The sequence below is a fragment of the Ailuropoda melanoleuca genome, chromosome 17 (assembly GCF_002007445.2).
Source record: "Ailuropoda melanoleuca isolate Jingjing chromosome 17, ASM200744v2, whole genome shotgun sequence".
In the NCBI taxonomy this organism is placed as follows: Eukaryota; Metazoa; Chordata; class Mammalia; order Carnivora; family Ursidae; genus Ailuropoda; species Ailuropoda melanoleuca.
In genome coordinates, this window is record NC_048234.1 from 41,472,429 (window position 1) to 41,495,008 (window position 22,580).

At 41.5% G+C, this 22,580-nt stretch overlaps 1 protein-coding gene across 8 annotated transcripts in view; it reads right to left on the bottom strand.

Moving 5' to 3' along the window:
• Positions 1-14,743: 14,743 nt before the first annotated feature.
• Positions 14,744-22,580, bottom strand: part of SLC35D2 (solute carrier family 35 member D2) — a 48,992-nt gene continuing 41,155 nt past the window's right edge. For 3 of the 8 annotated variants that reach the window (XM_034646926.1, XM_019809416.2, XM_019809413.2), the window contains 3 exons: positions 17,185-17,296; positions 16,121-16,203; positions 14,744-15,434 (listed from right to left, as the gene is read on the bottom strand). In XM_034646926.1, the coding sequence (XP_034502817.1) occupies positions 15,332-15,434; positions 16,121-16,203; positions 17,185-17,296 (298 nt within the window). In that variant the 3' untranslated portion in view covers positions 14,744-15,331. The other 5 variants (XM_019809417.2, XM_011236619.3, XM_019809415.2 and 2 more) reach the window with 4 other exon arrangements.

Consider the following 22,580-nt stretch of genomic DNA (forward strand, 5'->3'; position numbering starts at 1 on the left):
CGCTGGCTGTCTCTATCTCTGTCAAATAAATAAACAAAATCTTAAAAAAAAAAAAAATGAGGACTGAGGAGCCTGGGTGACTCAGTCAGTTCATGATCTCAGGGTCATGAGATCGAGCCCCACCTTGGGCTCCACACTCAGAATGGAGCCTGCTTGAGATTCTTTTTCCCTCTCCCTTTGCCCCTCCCCCCACTCAAGCTGTCTCTCTAAACAAATAAGTAAATAAAATCTTTTTAAAAATAAAATAAAATGAAGACTAAAACCTTTAAATGAAAAATATATCTACAGTATTATGTATAATATATAATATATATTATAGATAAATATATATTTTACATATATATTGATTATATATTATATATATTGTCTATATATAATATTTTCTCTTTGTCTTGCACATTCTCTCTCTATATATATATATAAAGAGAGATATAGACATATATAGAGATATAGAGATATATATAGGTAGATGATAGATAGATAGATGATAGATAGATGATAGATAGATAGATGATAGATAGATAGATAGATAGATGATAGATAGATAGACGATAGATTTCAATACCTCGGCTATAAAAAGTACTCGATAAATACACTTTCTTTTTCTGAATACCAGAAACAAGCAAAAAAACAAAAAAACTGTAACTATGTGAAAGACTGTGTTCTGATAAAATTTAATTTATAAAAAGTCAGCTGGCCAGATTTGGACTATAGGCCAGTTTACCAACTCCTGCCCTAAAGACTTGATTAGATTAGGGGTTTGATTTTCTGGCAAGCCTTCTTCATAGGTGGTGCTGTGTGTTTCTAGAGGAGGTATGTGATGTCTGGTTGTCTCTTTTGCTGACACTAGCATCACTCATGATCAGTGCCTAGATCTAGCCTTTAATTATGAGTTGCAAATGGTGATATTCTAATTTGATCATTTTTATTCCTTTATTCTAAAAAACAAAACACGTAAACTACAAGACTGAGCAGAACACTGAAGTATAGTTAATACAGAAAATGTAGAAGTAAGTGCTTGATTCTTTCTCTATTTACCAGTTTCTAAGTAATGAGTTGGTTCCCTGGCATCCTACAAGGTGGACCAAAGACCTGGTTGGTTGTTTTTTGTGGTTTGTCTGTTTTTTGTTTTTGCAGGTTTTTTGGTGAGAGAATCATTTGAAACATTTTCAACATTTTTTATTTGTTTCAATCCTCTGTAGTTATTATTCTTATCGGTGCTCAATGTGGCCAGGCTTTGGCCAGTGGGTCCTCTTCAAGTTCACTCCTGGGTTCTTTGGACAAGATTGACAAGACCCCAGCAGTCTTTGCTAGTGTCTGTGTTTTTCCAGAATGAGAAACTGCTTCAGACACAGAATGTGCCTTTTCTCCAAGTAGCCTGATTCCTTTTAGTAGAAAACCACATCTAAAGACTATATAGATTGGACACCAAGAGTACTCTTTGTTACCAAAATTGTCATTATTTCTAACGCTTTCTAGGACAAAATTGGGAAACTCTTTTAAGTGAATATACTTCATGAGTCAAAGATAGGATTATATGAGTTTTACTTAGTATCTTTTATTTTATATTTGAATTATTTTTCTCTAACACTGAATATCTTGATTCTTAACACATTGGCTTTGTCCTCTGAGGTGTAAGTGTATTTGTTTCATTTACTTTCATTTTTTTCAGGGATTGCATCTTTTTTAATTCTCTGTTGTTTAACTTTGTTTTATAAATATATAAAAATGGCTTCAAAGTCAAATTTACAATGGAAAGTTCATTCAGGAAAGTCTTGAATCTATCCTTTAATTAATTAATTTATTTGAAAGAGAGAGAGTTGGGGGAGGGGAAGAGAGAGGGAGAGAATCTCAAGCAGATTCCATGCTGAGCATGGAGCCTGACACTGGGCTTGATCTCAAAACCCTGAGACTATGACCTGAGCTGAAATCAAGAGTTGGACACTTAACCAACTGAGCCACCCAGGCACCCCTATCCCTCTTTTTAAACTGAAGTATAGTTTACAAACAATATCATATTAATTTCAGGTGTACAATATACTGATTTGACAATTCTATACATTACTCAGTGCTTACCATGGAAAGTATAGTTACCATCTGTTGCCATACAAAGTTATTACAATATTATTGACTATTTTCCCTGTTCTTTCAGATCACTTACATCCTGAGTATGCAAAAGCCTTTGGGATCCCAGCTTTATGGAGGCTCAAAGTCACCCCATTTAGCAAATGTAGGGCTGATGTGGTTTCAGTGCACAATATATTTCTCTAGACTAGAGCTTACTCCTACACTGGAGTATCTTGCTGTCTTGATAGCATTTGATGCTTTTACAAGATTTTTAAGAATATATCTTCCTCCACCCACAAAACACAAGAGTGAAAATCAGACATTTTATTGAACAAAAGCAGCCAGACATAGCCAGCACTATTTATCTGTTTTGTAGGAAAATTAAGCCAGAACTTTGGGCCTTCCAACACTACTTATTATCTCATGACTTCTGCAGGCTAGGAATGCAAGCACAGATTGGCTGGTTGTCTCTGGCTCAAGATCTTTCACGGGCTGCCATCAGAGTGTGGCCACGACTGCAGTCATATTGGGGCTCAGCTGAGAAAGATGCATTCCAAGTTCACTCATTTTTGTTGCCAGAATTATTTTCACACACACTCACACCCACAGCTGTTCCACGGCATGTGGGCCTCTCCATAAAATAGCTCACAACATGGCAGCTTGCTTCATCAGATTGGGCAAGGGGGAAGAGTCAGAGAGAGAAAGAATCCACTCTTTTGTGATTGAGTCTTGGAAGGAACATCACATCACTTCTGCTGTGTTCTATGCATGAGAAGCAAGCCCACATTCCAGCCACATTCAAAGGGAGATTACACAAAGATGTGAGTATAAGGAGGTGTGGATCATTGAGATCCACTTTGAAAGCTATCTCCCACATGTGCATACTATAATGATGTCACTCATATGCAGTTCAAGAACAGGCAGATCTACTCATTAGTGAAATAAATCAGAATACTGGTTCCTTGGTAGATGCAGGATTGAGTGGTTAGGGTCATAAGGAACTTTTCTAGGTTGATGAAGATGTTCTATATTTTGGTAAGTGTGTGTGTTTCATGGGAGTATGCCATTATTAAAACTCAGTGTACTACACACTTAAAGTCTCTGCAATTTACTGCATGTAAATTATACTACAATTTCAAGCAAATTTTATTTTTTTTTTATTTTACTTTTTTTAAAGATTTTATTTATTTATTTGACAGAGATGGAGACAGCCAGCAAGAGAGGGAACACAAGCAGGGGGAGTGGGAGAGGAAGAAGCAGGCTCATAGCGGAGAAGCCTGATGTGGGGCTCGATCCCAGAACACCGGGATCACGCCCTGGGCTGAAGGCAGATGCTTAACCGCTGTGCCACCCAGGCGCTCCTCAAGCAAATTTTATTCTACAATTAACAGATATAGGTAACTTAGCCTTCCATATTATGAGAAATGGAAGTGGCAGCTCACTTGTGTGCTTGATTTTATTTTTTTTAAAGATTTTATTTATTTATTTATTCGACAGAGATAGAGACAGCCAGTGAGAGAGGGAACACAAGCAGGGAGAGTGGGAGAGGAAGAAGCAGGCTCATAGTGGAGGAGCCTGATGTGGGGTTCAATCCCACAACGCTGGGATCACGCCCTGAGCCGAAGGCAGACGCTTAACCGCTGTGCCACCCAGGCGCCCCCAGTGTAAAACTTCTAAACACATTTTGTAGTCTTTTAAAATTTTTTTTATTATATATTTTTTATTTTAAAAACAAACTGTATAGAGGCACCTGGGTAGCTCAGTCAGTTAAGCACTCAACTCGTGATTTCAGCTCAGGTCATGATTTCATGGGTCATGAGATTGAGCCCCATGTTGGGCTCTGTGCCCAGTGGGGAGTCTGCTTGGGATTCTCATTGGCCCTCTCCCTCTGCTCCTCCCTACCCTGCCGTCTCACTCTCTTTCTCTCTCTCCAAAATAAATAAATATATCTTTTTTTAAAAAACTGTTTATACTGGAAGGTTATCATAAGTATACTTAAATCAGCAAATTTTTTAAATGTTTATTTTTTATTGAGGTGTAATTGACATAGAACATTATGCAGTTTTAGCTGTACAACATGATGATTCAATATTTGTATACATCCCAAAATGATCACCACAATAAGTTTAGTTAATCCGTCACCATATATAGTTAGAAAATTCTTTTTTTCTTATGATGTGGGGTTTTAAGACCCACACACTTAGCAACTTTCAAATATGCAATACATTATTGCTAACTATAGTCAGCTTGCTGTATATTACATCCCAGGACTTACGTATTTTATAGCTGCAAGTTTGTCTTTTGACCCCCTTCATCCATTTCACCCATCCTGCCACCCCTCTGGCAACCACCAATCTGTTCCCTATAAATACAATATTTTCAAAGCTCAATAAATAGTAATGAAAAATTTCCCTGCCATACATATCTCGCAACTCCTCATAGTATGGAGACAGATAGTTTGAGAACTGGCCTCTGGAACTGGGATCAAAAATGCAAAAGCTGGGGCGCCTGGGTGGTTCAGTCATTAAGCATCTACTTTCAGCTCAGGTCATGATCCCGCGGTCCTGGGATCAAGTCCTGCATCAGGCTCCCTGCGCAGCGGGAAGCCTGCTTCTCCCTCTCCCACTCCCCCTGCTGGTGTTCCCTCTCTCACTGTGTCTCTCTCTGTCCAATAAATAAATAAAATCTTTTAAAAACAAATGCAAATGCTTAAGGCCTGGCCCAGATATGGGCCTAAAGGGGGCTCCAGATTCAGGACATAATGTGGAAGCCAAAGGTCAAAGAACATCTTAAGGTGAAAGACAGAAGCAAAGGATTAAATACAGAGGAAACACAATGAATATGCAAACATGTGGTATAATATTTAACCCTCTGCATCATTAAGTGAATAAAACACTACACACATCTAATTAGTAAATAGAACTTCAAGTTGCTCCTCAGTACTTGGGAGGATGCAGTAAAACCTCACACCATTCCTCCACCCCCAGTGGTGCCCTACAATCACTGGCAACTTTTCTTGGCATGCATTCTGAACAAAGCAGGTGAGTGGTTGCCTAGGGCTGGGGGTGGGATTGGAAATTGACTAGAAACGGGATGTGGGCTCTTTTTGGGGTGATGGATACATTCTCAAACTGGACTTGGTGATGGTTGCACAACTCTATACATTTACCAAAAAAATCATTAAATTACACACTTGCAACTGGTGAATTTTATGGTATTTAAATAAAACCTCAATAAATTTTTTAAAGATTTTATTTATTTATTTGAGAGAGTGAGAGAGAGAGAGAGAGCACAAACAGGGGGGAGGGGCAAAGGGAGAGGGATAAGCAGGCTCCTGGCTGAGCAGGAGCCTGACATGGGGCTCAATCCCAGGACACTGGGATCATGACCTGAGCCCAAGGCAGAAGCTTAAATGACTGAGACACCCACGTGCCCCTATGCTGTACTTTTTATACGTGACTTATTTATTTTAAATGATTTTTTAGAAGATTTTATTTATTTATTTGAGGGAGAAAGCAAGAGTGAGTGCACAAGCAGGGTCAATGGCAGAGGGAGAGGGAGAAGCAGGCTCCCAACTGAGCAGGGAGCCCAATGCAAGCTCAATCCCAGGACCCAGGGATCATGACCTAAGCCGAAGGCAGACGCTTAACCGACTGAGCCACCCAGGTGCCCCAATAAATCTGTTTTTTAAAATTGACGGAGCTAGGACATAAACCCAAGCCATCTGATTCCAGAAGCCACCCTCACACAACTATTGCCTTCCTGTACAATCACAACAGAAGAATATCATAGTTGGAAAATGCAAGTCATCTAGATGTCAGTAATTTCCATTGGTTTTCCTAGATAAAATACACAGTACAGGACCCTTCTGTTCAAATCTGTATACATGGTAACACTACCCACCCCCTGATCCTCAAGCTAACACCGCAAGTTTGAGACCAGAATGCATGAACAACTCAGTCGAAAGAGTTGCCCAAAACAGAAGTCCCCAATCCCCTGGAGAGCTTCTGAAAAAGAAATTGCCACCCAAGTAATTTTCAATATCCCTAAAAAGTCAAATTGCACAATAGCATTCCATTCCAAAGCCACAAGCACTAAGAGAGAGCATAGGGTGGGGTCCACTAAATATGGGATTTCCATTGTTCTCTCTCTGTGGAGTCAGGACACTCGACTTTCCCAGCATCAGTGTGTGATAATATGCATGGATTATTGCCAAACCGAGCCTCAGTGTTCAGAGTTTTATTGGGGCTCCATTACTTAGGCATGATTGATTGCCTAGATATCTGATCGCAGTCTCCAGCCTCCCCAGGCCTCACCCACAGTCCCCACCCTAACCACATTATTGGTCTTCCTAGTGTGGCTAACTCCCATCCTAAATCACACCACCAGACCATCCAGTATGACCCAAAGACACCAGGCGAACAATAACATTTCTATCTAGCATAATATTCTAGCATAATATTCCAAGGGCATAGAAGTACCTAGAAGCCAAGGGCAAAGGCCAGACATTTGTCTGTGTAAGGTCAAATTCTTTTTTTTTTTAATTATGATATGTTAGTCGCCATACAGTACATCATTAGCTTTTGATGTAGTGTTCCATGATTCATTGTTTGCATATAACACCCAGTGCTCCATGCAATATGTGCCCTCCTTAATATCCATCACCAGGCTAGTCCATCCACCCACCCCTCTCCCCTCTAAAACCCTCACATCATTTCCCAGAGTCTATAGCCTCTCATGGTTCATTTCCCCTTCTGTTTACACCCCCTTCATTTTTCCCTTCCTTCTCCTACTGATCTCCCTACTATTCCTTATGTTCCACAAATGAGTGAAACCATATGATAATTGTCTTTCCCTGCTTGACTTATTTCACTTAGCATAATCTCCTCCAGTCCTGTCCGTGTTGATGCAAATATTGGGTGATCATTCTCTCTAATGGCTGAGTAATATTCCATTGTATATATGGACCACATCTTCTTTATCCAGTCATCTGTTGAAGGGCACCTCGGTTCCTTCCACGATTTAGCTATTGTGGACAATGCTGCTATGAACATTGGGGTGCATGTGGCCCTGCTCTTCACTGCGTCTGTATCTTTGGGGTAAATACCCAGTAGTGCAATTGCTAGGTCATAGGGTAGCTCTATTTTTAACTTTTTGAGGGACCTCCACACTGTTTTCCAAAGTGGCTGTACCAACTTGCATTCCCACCAACAGCATAAGAGGATTCCGCTTTCTCCACATCCTCTCCAACATTTGTTTCTTGCCTTGTCAATTTTTGCCATTCTAACTGGCGTAAGGTGGTATCTCAAGGTGGTTTTGATTTGAATTTCTCTGATGGCTAATGATGTTGTACATTTTTTCATGTGTCTGTTAGCCATTTGTATGTCTTCATTGGAAAAGTGTCTGTTCATATCTTCTGCCCATTTTTGATTTGATTATTTGTTTCTTGGGTATTGAGTTTGAGAAGTTCTTTGTAGATCTTGGATACCAGCCCTTTATCTGTAGTGTCATTTGCAAATATCTTCTCCCATTCTGTGGGCTGCCTCTTTATTTTGTTGACTGTTTCCTTTGCTATGCAGAAGCTTCTTATCTTGATGAAGTCCCAAAAGTTCATTTTTGCTTTTGTTTCCCTTGCCTTTGGAGACATGTCATGAAAGAAGTTGCTGTGGCCGATGTCAAAGAGGTTACAGCCTATATTCTCCTCTATGATTTTGATGGATTACTGTCTTACATCGAGGTCTTTCATCCATTTGGAATTTATCTTTGTGTATGGTGTGAGAGAATGGTGGAGTTTCATTCTTCTGTATATAGCTGTCCAATTTTCCCAGCACCATTTATTGAAGAGACTGTTTTTTTTTTCCATTGGATGTTTTTTCCTGCTTTGTCAAAGATTAGTTGACCATAGAGTTGAGGGTCCATTTCTGGAGTCTGTATTCTGTTCCATTGGTCTATGTGTCTGTTTTTGTGCCAGTACCATGCTGTGTTGGTAATCACAGCTTTGTAATATAGGTTGAAATCAGGCAACGTGATGCCCCCAGCTTTGTTTTTCTTTTTCAACATTTCCTTAGCAATTCGGGGTCTTTTCTGGTTCCACACAAATTTTAGGATTGTTTGTTCCAGCACTTTGAAAAATGGCATTGCTATTTTGATTGGGATGGCATAAGGTCAAATTCTTTACTGCACAGACTGTGTCTTCTGGGCACTCTGAGCCACTACTCCGAATACTAGTCAGGGCAGTAGCCTCTGGTCTTGACAGCTTCTGGTATCACACCTCTGCCCTACAATCAAGTTGGGGCAAGGGTGATTGGGAACCCAGGATTCTTGGCTTACCACACCTGGGAAGGGCCTCCTCCAACCTATGGGTGGGGGTTGGTAGACGGAGGCCCTGCACTCACTGGGAATTGAGCCTCTCCAACTTGGAGAAGGTGAGAAACACTGGTGGCCTGCGGCTCCTAATTAGATACAGTAATCCTTGACTGGCAGCTGGGAGGAGGAGCCCCATTGGTTTGTCCATGCCCATCTGGGGGTGGAGCTTCCATCAAGCTGAGCTGAGGGAGGAGAGAGGAAGGAGGTAGGTCAAGGCTCCAATTCCACACTCTCATTACCAAGTTTATTAGGTTTTCTTGAATCAATGTTTCTTCATTTGTTGCATGCCCCTAGGATAATTTCCAGAGATCTTAAATGGTTGTTTTTATGGTTTTCTCTAGCTTTGTGTGTTTCACTGGAGAGTGGGTCCACAAAGCACCTCACACTGCCGGCCCACCTTTGCATAGACCTGTAACGTTACACTCCAGGTAAGCAGTCACAGAATTTGAAGAATAAGGTTCTGTGCTGGGACACAACTAAGGATCCACATCTCTGTTCTGATTTTCGAATGAGGAGGGTATGGCAGTGAAGCCTACAGGCCATTGTCTACCCCTCTCCCACTCTCTCCTGCTCTCAGTCTTTCTGGCCCCACAGACAGCTGGCCACCATTGGCTGAAGAATGACCCCTCCCACCAGGTGGCAGATGCAAAAACTGCCCCTGGGTGCCTCCACACCCACTCAGGCCACAAACCTTCATGGTAGAAAGGCCAACAATGGAACAATTTCCTGGAAAACATTAATCTGGAAATTTCTCTTTCCCTCTAATGCAGGGATCCTTCCCTTTTTTTCAGTGCCATGGACCCTGGCCATAGTTCAGGGATGGCTACAATCTCCTTCCCTAAATAATGGTTTTAAATGCCTAAAATAAAATACATAAAAATATAAAGGAAACCAATTACCAAAAAAAGCTATCACAATATTTTTTTTTAAGATTTTTATTTATTTATTCGACAGAGATAGAGACAGCCAGCGAGAGAGGGAACACAAGCAGGGGGAGTGGGAGAGGAAGAAGCAGGCTCATAGCAGAAGAGCCTGATGTGGGGCTCGATCCCATAACGCCGGGATCACGCCCTGAGCCGAAGGCAGACGCTTAACCGCTGTGCCACCCAGGCGCCCCTATCACAATATTTTCTAAATATGATGTACTAAACATCTGCTTTTTTGTGAACGTATTAAATATCAAGTACTGAGTTACCTAATAACTCAGAATCCTCAGCAGGACATAAATGATTTTTCTGCAGAAACTGTACAGTGATATGAAAATATCTCAACTCCTGATAACAAAAGCAGAAATACAGCTAAAAGTACATGGTTTTGTCTACATTTTCAAATGAAAAATGCTAAATTTGGTTAGGGAAAGTCAAGATGTACTCTTTCCCTATCCCTGTTCCCCGGCCACCTAAAGACCTGAACCCCTGGCTGAGACCCGGCACTAGAAGTATGGTCTGGACCAATCGTCTGGGGTGGTGCTTCTCAAATCACCTGGGTGAAAATGCAGATTCTGTTTGTGTGCACCCTGATATGGTGTGCACCCAGCATTTCTAACCAGTCCCCAGGTAATGCTGATGTTCTAGTCCAGGCTGTGGACACACAGGGCAGAGAAAAGGCTCTGAGGCTCATCATGGGAGAGTAGAGGAAAGAGTCAGAAAGCACACAGACAGTATGTCCTCAACCCGAGCATCCCCAGGGAGGGCTTGGGTTTTTTCTGGCTTCATCCTAAGGTGCATGCTTTTTTTGTCCATGTGTTCCAGTGTCTGATGACAGAAAGGAAACAGAGATTCTGAGCTGGTGGAACGCTCGGTTTCCTGAAAATGGCCACAGAGCAGCAGCTACTGGTCAGCTAGGTTGCTGACCCTTGCCAAGTCCCAGCACCTGAAATGTATCCCCAAGTACACATATTCATTCACAGAAAACAAAAATAATTCATAAGGCTACATAACCAAGCTTTAAAGTTGAAGTGGTCTTCTGCCTTTGTCCCCATCTGATAAATTCCTAGTCATCCTTCCAATATGCCTTCTCTGTAGAGCGATGCTCTCTTTAGAGTCCTTCCCCACCATAATTAGAAACAAGAATGATAACAATAATAATAGTATTCACAACAATAACTAAGCTTTATCGGTCACTAGGGGCCAAGCCATGCCAAAACACTCTCCACACGTTATTACAATTCATTCTTAGAATAACCCTTGGAGGAAGGTGCTGTCTTCATTTGATGGATTGGATGGCTGTAGGTTGGGGGAGAAAAAGGCCTGTGGCCTCTATCTCTGTGCCTTGCACACCGGCTCTGTCCTAGCCCTTACCGCACCCAGGTGGTCACCATCCATGTGCTTCTGTCCCACACCAGATTTTGTGCACTGGCAAACTGAGAAGTTATCTTCTGGAACACAGGACAGATTATAGCAATGCTTATAGCCACATCGTGCCTGAATTTGGAGGGATAACATACACAGAAGACCAGAGAGACCAGGACACTCAGACATTGGCGAGGATCTACTCAGAAGCCGTTTGGCGACCAAGAACACAAGCCCACAGGAGACACCTTTCCAGCAAGCACAGGGGTGTTGTTTCGGATTTCAGGGCAGGTTAGGACAAGAGCCGCTGGAGTTAAGCAAGTGGTGATGAATAAAGAGTATCTAAGTTGGAACCAGAACCAAATACAAAGACAAGATTATCTATGTCTTCTGAGAATGTTCACGGACACCTTCAGAAGACCCTGAGGAAGGAACTGTTCCTGGGAAATATGCCAACAAGACTCCAAGCAAAGCACAACCTGAATCGGGCGCCTGGGGAGATGGCAGCAGGGAAGATGAATCATCCCCAGAAGAAATACAAATGTTTGGACCAGAAAATCAGTACCTACCGGGTGAAGTGAACAGCCTGTTGGATGAAGTAGGGCAAATCAAAGGAAAAGTGGTTGAAATTTCCAGACTCTAACAGGTAGTCACAGAGAAGCTTTTACAACAAGAAGCCGAGGTGGATGCCATTCAGCACTCAGCTGTAGAAGTAACAGGATATCACGGAGGGCGATGAAGAGCGGCTCCTGAGTGTGGGCGCTCTTCCCCCTGGCGATGTGCTCCTCCTCCTTGCTCTTCCTCAGTTGGTAGGAAAGGTTGCCTAGGCAACCTCGGTGCTGCCCCCTTCCCCTGGCAAACAGGTGCGCAGTCCAGGCTCCCTAGCATCACAGTGTGCTTTGTGACCAGATGCTATCCCAGAGCTGAGACAGACATGTACTCTCGCAGAGGGTACACCCAAACCTCTGGTTTTAAGCTTATTCTGTAGCTGAAAAACAATGAAGTTGAAAAGAAGGGAGGAAACTAAATCCAAATGATTGTGCAAAAAAAAAGTAACTGAAGACTCTGAAATTATTGACAAATGTAACCACCATTTTGCTGAGGGTACAGAGAATATATATAAATAAAAATGTGTGTATGTGTGTGTGTATATATATACATGATACATAACTCTTCTCTAAACGAGGTTCTATTCTTTAAGCAAACTCAGCTGTCCAAAACTCCAGTGTCCCTGTACATGAGATACATTCAATATGCAGGAAAAATATTAAACCAGCAGGAAAAAGTCCAAGTTAACAAATGCTGTCACTGTTATTTGCTGTACAACAGCCAGAAGTAAGCAAAATATCAAGGATATTAAATTCATTTTCTTTGTCCCATCCAGACTGGCTTTTACAACTTCTTTTAGTAAGAAAAAAAGAAATCTGGAGCCTGGGGCATTAGGCTACATTTCCTCTTTACCCTCCTTGAGGCTCCCAAACCCCTTTCGAACCACCTCTCCGCACCCAGCTTCCTCAACTAATCTTAATTCAAAAACCAGATTGGAGCCCCCACCACCGCCACCAGGCGGGAAGCTGGGTAAATTAGGGATCTTCTAGAAACTGCAAATGCTGCCTGGCTGCTCTTCATGTGCCCTCTGCTGGCCACACATGGAAGCGGGAGAAATCTCTGCAGAAAGGCAAAAAGAAAGGGTCATGTAAGAAAAGGCCAAAAAAGTATTCAGGGTGATTGCAGAAGAAAAAAAATTTAAATAAGAACACCCAACGAGGCATCCTGGTTATGAAAACAAAAAAAGGATTGACTATATTAAGAGGAGAAAAACACAAAATCATCTTCAAGAATTTGGAGAATGAAAATCAGAAAAAAAAATTTTTGGAAGAAAGCAAAAACATGCTACTATTTTGTTTTGTCACTGAAAAAATGAGGAGTGGATGTTGACATTTTTCAAACCTTAGCATATCTGGCCTCTGGGTTTCAGGACTGACGGTCATGACGCAGGAGAAGGCAGTTACAACAGCTCGGGCGCCCCACGGTCACACTCTAGGAAGCCTTTTCAAAGTAAGGTAACACAATGAAGGACTCCTACAACTCAACAACAAAACACACAACCCAGCTCAAAAATGGGCAAGGATTTAGAAAGCCAGGTCTCCACAGACATAAAATGGCCAAGCACATAAAAAATACACAACATTACTAAAAATTAGGGAAACACAAACCAAAACTCCAATGAGATAATCACCTCACATCCATCAGAATGGCTACTGCAAAAGCAAAACAAAACAAAACAAAAAACCACCCAGAAAATCACAAGTCAGACAAGATGTGGAGAAACTGGAACCCTTGTGCGAATGTAAAACAGTGCAGCTGCTACAGGGAACAGTGAGAAGGCCTGGACCGTGGGGTTTGGAGAGCTCCAGGCTGGCGCACCTGTCACCGTGTGGGAGCGTGGTGCACCCCGAGAGGGCATGGAAGCTCCAAGCTCCTCCCACACACCTCTTCCTATGCATCTCTTCTTTCTGGCTGTTCCAGAGCTGTATTCTTTAAAGGAAACCAGTAACAGAGAGTCCAGCACTTTCCCTGAGTTGTGTGAGCCATTCCAGCAAATGATCCAACCTGAGGGAGGGGGTGTGGTCAGAAACACAGGTCACAGCCTGGGACTTGGGACTGACATCCGAAGTGGGGCAGTCTTATGGGACTGAGCCCTCACCCAAGGGTCTGCAGTAGCTACAGGCAGTTAGAATTGAACAGAATTGCAGGACACCTAGTTGGGGTCCAGAGAGAATTCCTCCAGAGAGAATATGAGGTAAAAACCCCACACATTTGATGGCAGAAGTGGTCCGTATATAGAGGAAACAAATTTTAATATCCAAAAGAATTGAAAGCAGGGTCTCAAAGACACATCTGTACACCCATGTTCATAGCAGAATTATTCATAAATAGCCAAGTGTCCGCTGACAGATGAATGGGTAAGCCAAATGTGATATATGCACCCGTATGACGGAATATTATTCAGCCTTCAAAAGGAAGAAAATTCTGACGTCTGCTACGAGGATGAACCTTGAGGACCTTACCCTACGTAAAGTAAGCTAGGCCCAGAAAGACAAACACTGCGTGACTCCGCTTAGATGTCTCGAGTGGTCATACTCATAGAGACAGGAAGTAGAACGACGGCTGCCTGGGGCTGTGGTGACTTCCTGGTTCATGGGCACACATTTGTTCTACAAAATGAAGATGTTCTAGAGATTGCACAACGATCCGAATATACTTAACACTACCAAACTACACACCTAGAAATGCCTAAGGTAGTAAATTTTATATTCTGTGTGGTTTACAATCAAAACCAATTTTTTTAAAAGGTAATCTGAAACAACGCATCAGTACAATCATTCTTTCATTTGCTGCTCTTCTCCACATATGGCTCAGCTTCTAGACACTTAGAAAGTGAGAGCTAGCAAGGATTTGGAGATCCAGTTCAACCTGACAGATAAAAACAGTGGAGGCCACAATGGCAACGAATGGAGGTGGGATTAGAAGGGCCCCTGCCTCCCAGACTGGGGCCTCACCCTGCACCACAACCCCAACGGGGATGGCCCACTGCTTTATTTCAAGTAGGCTCCATACCCAACGTAGGGCTTGAACTCATGACCCTGAGATCAAGTCGCGTGCTCTTCTGACTGAGCCAGCCAGGTGCCCCAGCGCATTTCTTGATGGAAATGAAAATAATGCTCACCCATTCAGGGCTCCTTCCCACACACCACTGGCCTGGGAGGTCAGATGAGCCTATGCAGAAATGTACCTTTGGCTAAAATCCAAGTGATCTGAATCTCAAAGCCCCCTGAACAAACCTGGGGAGATGGGGTGAGAAATATGAGCTATTTAAATGTGAACAGGGCACATGCAGATTTTTTTCCCACTGAGTTATTTTGTAATCTTTTCCAACATGAGCCTTAAAAGGAATATCACCCTTCAGGCAGAGTCTTTCTGCCTATCCACAATAATATCACAGTATGAGACCTGCATATAAATTATATTTTTATTTTACTTTGATGATTGGGAAAAGATACAAACATAGATGATCAAATCAGAGCTAATGAATAACTTGCAGTTAACTGGCTAATTTTATTAAAATAAAGACATGTTTGTTTAAACTGAAAAGAAAATTGTTCTCACTGACACTTTGCTTTGGCTGGGATCCTTGAAATTAAGGCCAAGGTGCTGATAAAAATCGCTCTCACCCCATCGGCCATTTCCGTCTTTTTAAACACACACGGCAGTGGCGGAGAGCAGCTCGGAGATGGGGCTGGGTGACCCAACAGCCAGTGCTCTGCCCGCGCAAACCCCTGGATACCATCCCTCTCATCCATCGTTTCCTCGGTAAGATTCACTTTCAGGTGGTAAGGTTTTGCCCAAATACGCTTCTCAGGGCTCACGGTGGCGCCTGGAGGAGCAGCAGCGTGAACCCTACATTCTCTTTGCAGTTTGCAGACTTTCCTGTTGTGCCGTAACCAGGGCGCTGAGTGCTGTCCTGACCAGAACATCCGGCGGCACATTCCCGCAGCAGGGAATGCCCCCCACCGTGTTCCCAGTCTGCATTCCTGCCTCAGATTCTAACTCTTCAAATCCAGAGGAGTGTTCTCTTCGTCCACAGGTTGTTTAGGGCTTAACTGGCTGCTCAGAGTTAAAAAGGAGTATCTCAAGCCCCCTGCCATGCTGAAAGGAGGGAAAAGTGCAAGTAAATAAATCTCACAGGCAGTACCCCCAGGTCTGTATAAGATACACATCTTTATAGATCGAGCCAGCTTGATTTGAAGGGAGTGACTGAGACGCCTGTTTTTCTCCTAGTTTGTGGATTACTTGATGAGACTTACCCCCTTATTTAGAAATCTTTTGGGGCAGAAAAAGAATAGATCAAATCCAATACAAACCTTTGGAGAGAAAATATTTGTTTATTGTTGAATAAACTATACTAGTATCCTAAGACAGTGTCCCATGTCTAGGACCCCAAAATGCCTTCAAAACTCTCTCAGCCCCTCCTCCCAATATCCTTAGCATATGGGGCTTTGACCAAGCAGGACATCAGTAAGGCCCACTTCACAAGAGGAAGGCAGACAACTTAGAAGAACTTGTGTGTGTGTGTGTGTGTGTGTGTGTGTGTGTGTGTGTGAAGACACGTGAATTAAATTCAGATCTCAGCCCCTTGAATTTTCATCATACACACCCCCGTGATGCACATGAAGGAGCATGTCATAAAAACAGATGAACTGAGTGATTTAAGTAAAATTATCTTAGAAACTAAAAAGTCAAAACACCTCCCATTCTTTCACTTGTAACAGATTAATCACACTTTTTAAAATTCATATTTTACTAAGATGAGTTCATTTAGAAATCCCACTTACCAAATATTTAACCCTACAAAGTTTAACACAGAGAAAATGTAGTCTCCACCAACTAACATTCCAATGTAGGCAATGGATACATTCTGCAGAAAAAGAGAGAGGATTAGTCATTTTAAAAGCGAAGGATTTAGGGGGGAAATACATATATATGGTAAAATCTGAAACTAAATATTTTAGTTCCTTTGCCCAGAGACTTGTACACAGTAGCTGTTCACAGAACGTTGAATGAATGAATAAAAAACCATTACATATGGCTTTATATGGCATGATAATTACAGAACACTGCATCATTCACGCCCCTTCCGTTAATACACAGGAAAAAAAAGATGTAAGAGTTGAGTTGTAATTGCTTTCCAGATCCCGACTCTTTACCATCACTGGGGAGTGAATTTTAATCACATTGACCCTAAACTTACACAGATTAGCCATCCAGTAAATTCCAAGCAGTGCCCTGCCCTGTGTATTCCAGGAGGATCTGGGTGCCCAACAGACAAGCCTACTGTTAGAGCGGGCAGTCTTTCTCACTCACTCTACCCACGTGAATGAAAACACAAAGCGACTGTGGGATACAGTGCAGAACACCCCACCCTCCTCTTCGTTGCTGTGCGCATTCAAACGTGCAGACACAAAACATACCTACATAGTGCATGCGTGTCATACCTTGTAACGGAGCCTACAGACTAAAAACAGCTCTTCACAAGCCTTCCCTTTCTTAGTCAACAGGTTCTCCCAGAGAACCGAGTTGCACGAACAAGGTACTGAACAAGGCATCTTGGTGAGTGCAGAAATTTGGAATTTTTTCCTGCTTTTCTTACTTCATTTTCCCAGACCATCCCCTCCTACCACCCCCAAATTAAAGGTCAAAATTTGTCTCTCCTTTTTAATTAGCAAGCCCTCCCTCTGTTTCATGGATTAGTGGATGAGAAGATCTAAGAGGTCACCCAGGTACAGCTGAAAAGGTCACAAGCCTACCACCTGTTACGACAATAAACTCGAACTCAGCTTCTATCGTGAAGACTGGATTCACGGCCAATTCCCCACTTCCCAAGGCTCCGCCCACTTACCTTGATGGCTCCAACCACTGCTGTTGTGAGGGCCGAGTTGTAATAGCTGCACAAAGCTGTGGAGCACATCAACAGAAACCTGGGGCAAGGAAGGAGACGCTCGGCTGCGTGCCTGACTGTGCCGGGTATAACAGATTAAGAAGAGTCTATGCGTCACCCACCCACAAGTACTTTAAACAAATAAAAACGAAAAACGTACCATAAAGATGTTATAACCTACAACTTAAAACATCTCCCTTTATAACTCCAACTTTTTACAGGAAAATGCTCCAGTCGGGCATTGGCCAAACTTTCTACCTTAGGAGTTCTTTTCATTTTGCCTGTGCATTTCCCATAATGTCTCCATGTAAAGGGGGTAAGAATGGGGAGATTTTTTTAATTGTCTGAAATCTTTTAACAGCTATGTCACAACAGTGGCCTTCAATCCTCCTTGTGCATCACATTCACTGGGCACGCTTTTAACACACAGTGATGCCTGACAGAAGTTCTCCCTCAGCTGGTTTGCGGTGGGCCCTTGGCTGCGTGCAGCAGCAGAGCTCCACAGGTGACTATGACGTGCAGCCAGCTGAGAACCACTGGTGTTTAGAAGGGAAAAATCAGCGAGAGATTGCTGGCTTTGGATGAAGGAGACTGAAATTAATGGATTCCACAGACATCAGACAAAAAAAGAAAAGGCATCCAAATTGATAAGGAAGAAGTCAAACTTTCACTATTTGCAGATGACATGAGACTATATAGAGAAGACCTGAAAGACTCCACCAAAAAGCTGCTGGAACTGATAAGCGAATTCAGTAAAGCTGCAGGATACAAAATCAATGTACAGAAATCTGTTGCATTCCTATACACCAATAATGAAGCAGCAGAAAAAGAAATTAAACAATCCCATTTACAATTGCACCGAAAATAATAAGATGCCTAATAATAAACTTAACCAAAGAGGTGAAAGACCTGTACTCAGAAAACTATAAAACACTGATGAAAGAAATTGAAGATGACACAAAGAAACGGAAAGACATTCCATGCTCATGGATAAGAAGAACGAATGTTGTTAAAATGTCCATACACTATATGCTGGCTAATGGAACATAATAAAAAAATAAAATAAGTAAATTAAATTAAATTAAATGTCCATACAAAGCAATGTACACATTTAATGCAATCCCTATAAAAATACCAACAGCATTTTTCACAGAACTAGAACAAACAATCCCAAAATCTGTATGGAACCACAAAAGACCACAAATAGCCAAAGCAATCCTATAAAGCTGGAGATATCACAATTCTAGACTTCAAATTATATTACAAATCTGTAGTAATCAAAACAGTATGGTACTGGCACAAAAATAGATATATAGACCAATAAACAATAGAAAACCCAGAAATAAACCCCCAAGTATATGGTCAATTAACTGTCAACAAAGGAGGCAAGAATATTCAATGGGAAAGACAGTCTCTTCAACAAATGGTGTTGGCAAAACTAGACAGCAATGTGTAAAAGAATGAAACTGGAACACTTTCTTTCACCATACACAATAATACTCAAGATGGATTAAGGACCTAAATGTGAGACTTGAAACCATAGAAATCCTAGAAGAGAACACAGGCAGTAATTTCTTTGACATCAGCCATAGCAACATCTTTCCAGATAGGTTTCCTGAGACAAGGGAAACAAAAGCAGGAATAAATTATTGGGACTACATCAAAATAAAAAGCTTCTGCACAGCAAAGGAAACAATCAACAAAACCAAAAGGCAACCTACTGAATGGGAGAAGGTATTTGCAAATAATAGATCTGATACAGGGTTAGTCTCCAAAATCTATAAAGAACTTATAAAACTCAACACCCATAAAGCAAATAATCAATTTAAAAATGGGCAGAAAACATGAACAGATATTTCTCCAAAGAAGACATCCAGATGGCCAACAGACACATGAAAAGATCCTCAACATGACTGATCATCAGGGAAATGCAACTCAAAACCACAAGGAGATGTCAGAACGGCTAAAATCCAAAGCACAAGGTACAACAAGTGTTGGCAAGGACGTGGAGAAAACGAAATACTCGTGTGCTATTGGTGGGAATGCAAAGTAGTGCAGCCACTGTGAAGACCAGTATGGGGGTTCCTCACAAAGTTAAAAATAGAACCACCCCATGATCCAGTAATCAAACTACTGGGTATTTACCCATCAAATACAAAAACACTAATTCAAAGGGATACATGCACCCCTATGTTTATTGCAGCACTATTTACAATAGCCAAATTATGGAAGCAGCCCAAGTGTCCATCCACTGATAAATGGATAAAGAAGAAGTGGTATATATACACAATGGAATATTATGCAGCCATAAAAAGAATGAAATCTTGCCATTTGCACCAACATGAATGGAGCTAGAGAGTATAATGCCAAGTGAAATAAGTCACTTAAAGGAAGACAAATACCATACTATCTCACTCACATGTGGAATTTAAAAAACAAAATAAGTGAGCAAAGGGGGGAAAAGGGAGAAACAAACCAAGAAATAGCCTCTTAACAATAGAGAGCAAACTGATTGTTACCAGAGGGGGGGGTGGGGATGGCCGGGGGGAACAGGTGATGGGGATTAAAGAGAAAGGAAAGGAAAAGGCGAAAGAAATTAATGGATTCCACATGCCAACAACATTCCTATGCCCTATAACCAAAGTTAATTCACCAGACATTACATTGACACTTACTGTTAAGAAAATGACTACAGAATTGTGACCAAGCAGAAAAATATATATATATGTGCAGGGAAGAATACAGAATCCAATCAGAAGAAATATGTTCATTCCAATCAAGAAGTGAAGAAAATTAGCTTCAACCTAAGTGGGGTGCAAAATTCCATCCACCCAAAAAGAGAGAGCGAGATCATGAGATGTGTTGGATTTTAAATCCCAGTTAGGAGGCACAAGCCTGGATCCCCCATTGGCAGAACACAGGGAATCAGGCTCTTAAGAAAGCCTGTGTCCCTGTGTGTTAGGCAGTCTCTTCCTGCAGGAATTTAGTGCCCAGTCCCCAGTTCAGGCCAGAATCTCTATTGATAACAGAATCCAGATCACAAATCAACACAGTAACCACTTTCTGCCTGAGTATGTTTCTTACCAGGGATGGTAAAGAAAAAATCTTAGAGATAAAGCACACCAAGCTTTTATGTTAAGGAATAAACTCAATTATAAACTTAAATTCTGTAATCTTCAGAATAACATGTATCTCTGTTATTAAAGTAATTACAACAATTTGACAAGTTAGAGGACCCAACATCTTGGACTCTGTGGTTTGAAACTGAAATGTGCAATGGGATTAGACTTGCAATTTTCATTTGAAAGAAGAAAGAAAATCTGTGTCAGTCTGAACACAGTATTTGATGTTTAAAAGAAGCAGATTTACCACATTTCTAAGTTTGGTTTACTAGACTTCAAAGAATTGCTTAGGTGTGTGAAGCAACCTGGCTCATAAGCTTTGCAGAGGGTCTCATTAGGGCTTGGAGTAGCTGGAGAAAAATCAGGTGAATCACATTTGTAAATGCAGTTTAAAATGCTTAAATTTTTTTTAATTCACTAAGTGGTAAAAGAGACCAACTTACAGTAAATTGTTTAGGGTATTTTATTCAGCTAAACTTAATAGCCATTAATCAAATAATTAAATGTTCTTATATTAATACAAAAATTACTAGCTTTATAAATAAAACAACAGTATTTATAAATTGAACCTAAATCCTTAAAAAATCTAAGTTTTTTAAGGGTTATAATTTTAATAAATTCAACATGAATTCAGAGCCCCAGGAACTATAAATAATCCTATTCATGCATAAAACAAAAAGATTAAAAAACTCAACATGATGTTACTGAGTCCCACTCTGTTCAGCCCAGATAGTAAGAGTACGTAACCCACAGCACCCGCCCTGGAAGAGGTGAGTCTAATAAAATGCTAGAGATTACAGCACAGGGGAGGGGTCTAACCCAATTTAGGGACACAGAAAAGTTTCCTGCAGGCTTCCTAAATGAATGCAGCCTTAAACCCAAGGCAATCATGGATGTTATTTTTATTTTTGTTTAAAATTTCCTACTCCAGGGTTCCAATCATGCAACGTTTTCTCCATCTTACCTTTTAGTGAAACCACCTCCACCTGCATTCAGAATTAGCTGACACCTTGGATCCATCCACCAAGAATATGGGCAAGTAGGACACACACTCACCAGCTGGGCTGAGCACAGGAGGAGCCCCCCTCTCTGAGGCCTGGGTGTCCGAGATAGCCACTGTCCTGAAGTAAAAGAGGGCCTCTAGACAAAAAGGCTGCCCTTCTTAATAATACCACTAGGTGTCGCCAGAGAGGGCAAATAGAAAACCGCGAGGATCGAAGTAGTGTATTACAATTCTCAAAGAAACAATCTATTTCGATATGCAAATAGGCACCTATGTAGGCCTTTGGCTAAGATGACCAAGGTTCTAAACTAAAAAAACCTCCATTAACTCAACACAAAGGAAACCATGCCACTTTTAACACTAAAAATGTCAACTTCCACATGACAGTAGTTTTGATTTTAGCATCTGTGGATCAATAAAATACAAAGATATTTAAAAGTAGCTTCTTGCCATTCCGCATTTTTAAATCAGATATAATCTATGTACACTTGAAAAATAATAGCACATATATGTGATTCACATCCAGACAACAGACAGCAATATGCTTGGGTTTATAGGTCCCCAAGAGATGGATATGCTCACATAGAAACCGCTGGAACAGAACTCCTACTCCAAGGTGCTTACTGTTTCTGAAAAGGACACAAAAAACTAACTGATTTACCCAAGCTTGTATGGCACACCCAGGGCAGTGACAAACAGAACTCAAATGACCTCATTTACAACTTGCGCTGGTTATCATTCCATGAAGGAACATTTATATAAACTCAACACAAATGTTCAAATAATACCAGGCCATGCTTACATTCCTTCCACCAGCCACAGCGGCACCTGAGCGCAGCACTCTAATTTCAGATCTCAGAGAATTTCAAGTACTCTCATCTCACCCATCTCTAGTAAGAACTTTCCCACCCAAGGCCTCAGTGGTGTGCCAGGGATGCCAAAGTCATGGGATATATATGGTCCATCTTCCCAGAGCACCAATTTGATTTGAAGATTTGGTTTATTGGGAATGGGGGAATATCTGCACTCTTTAAAGTCCTGTCGCGCCTGTGCCCCCTCGAGCCGCCGAAACCTGTTTGCTCTTGTGGGCCACATCCTGGCAGCATCAGTGAAGGTTCAAGGACTAGAACATTCTTTATCCTGTGATTAAAAAATATTTCGTACGTTCCTGTTTTTATTAAGGAATATATTACTGCTTCAGTGGGATCAAAGGGTCTGCTACTGGGGCAGAA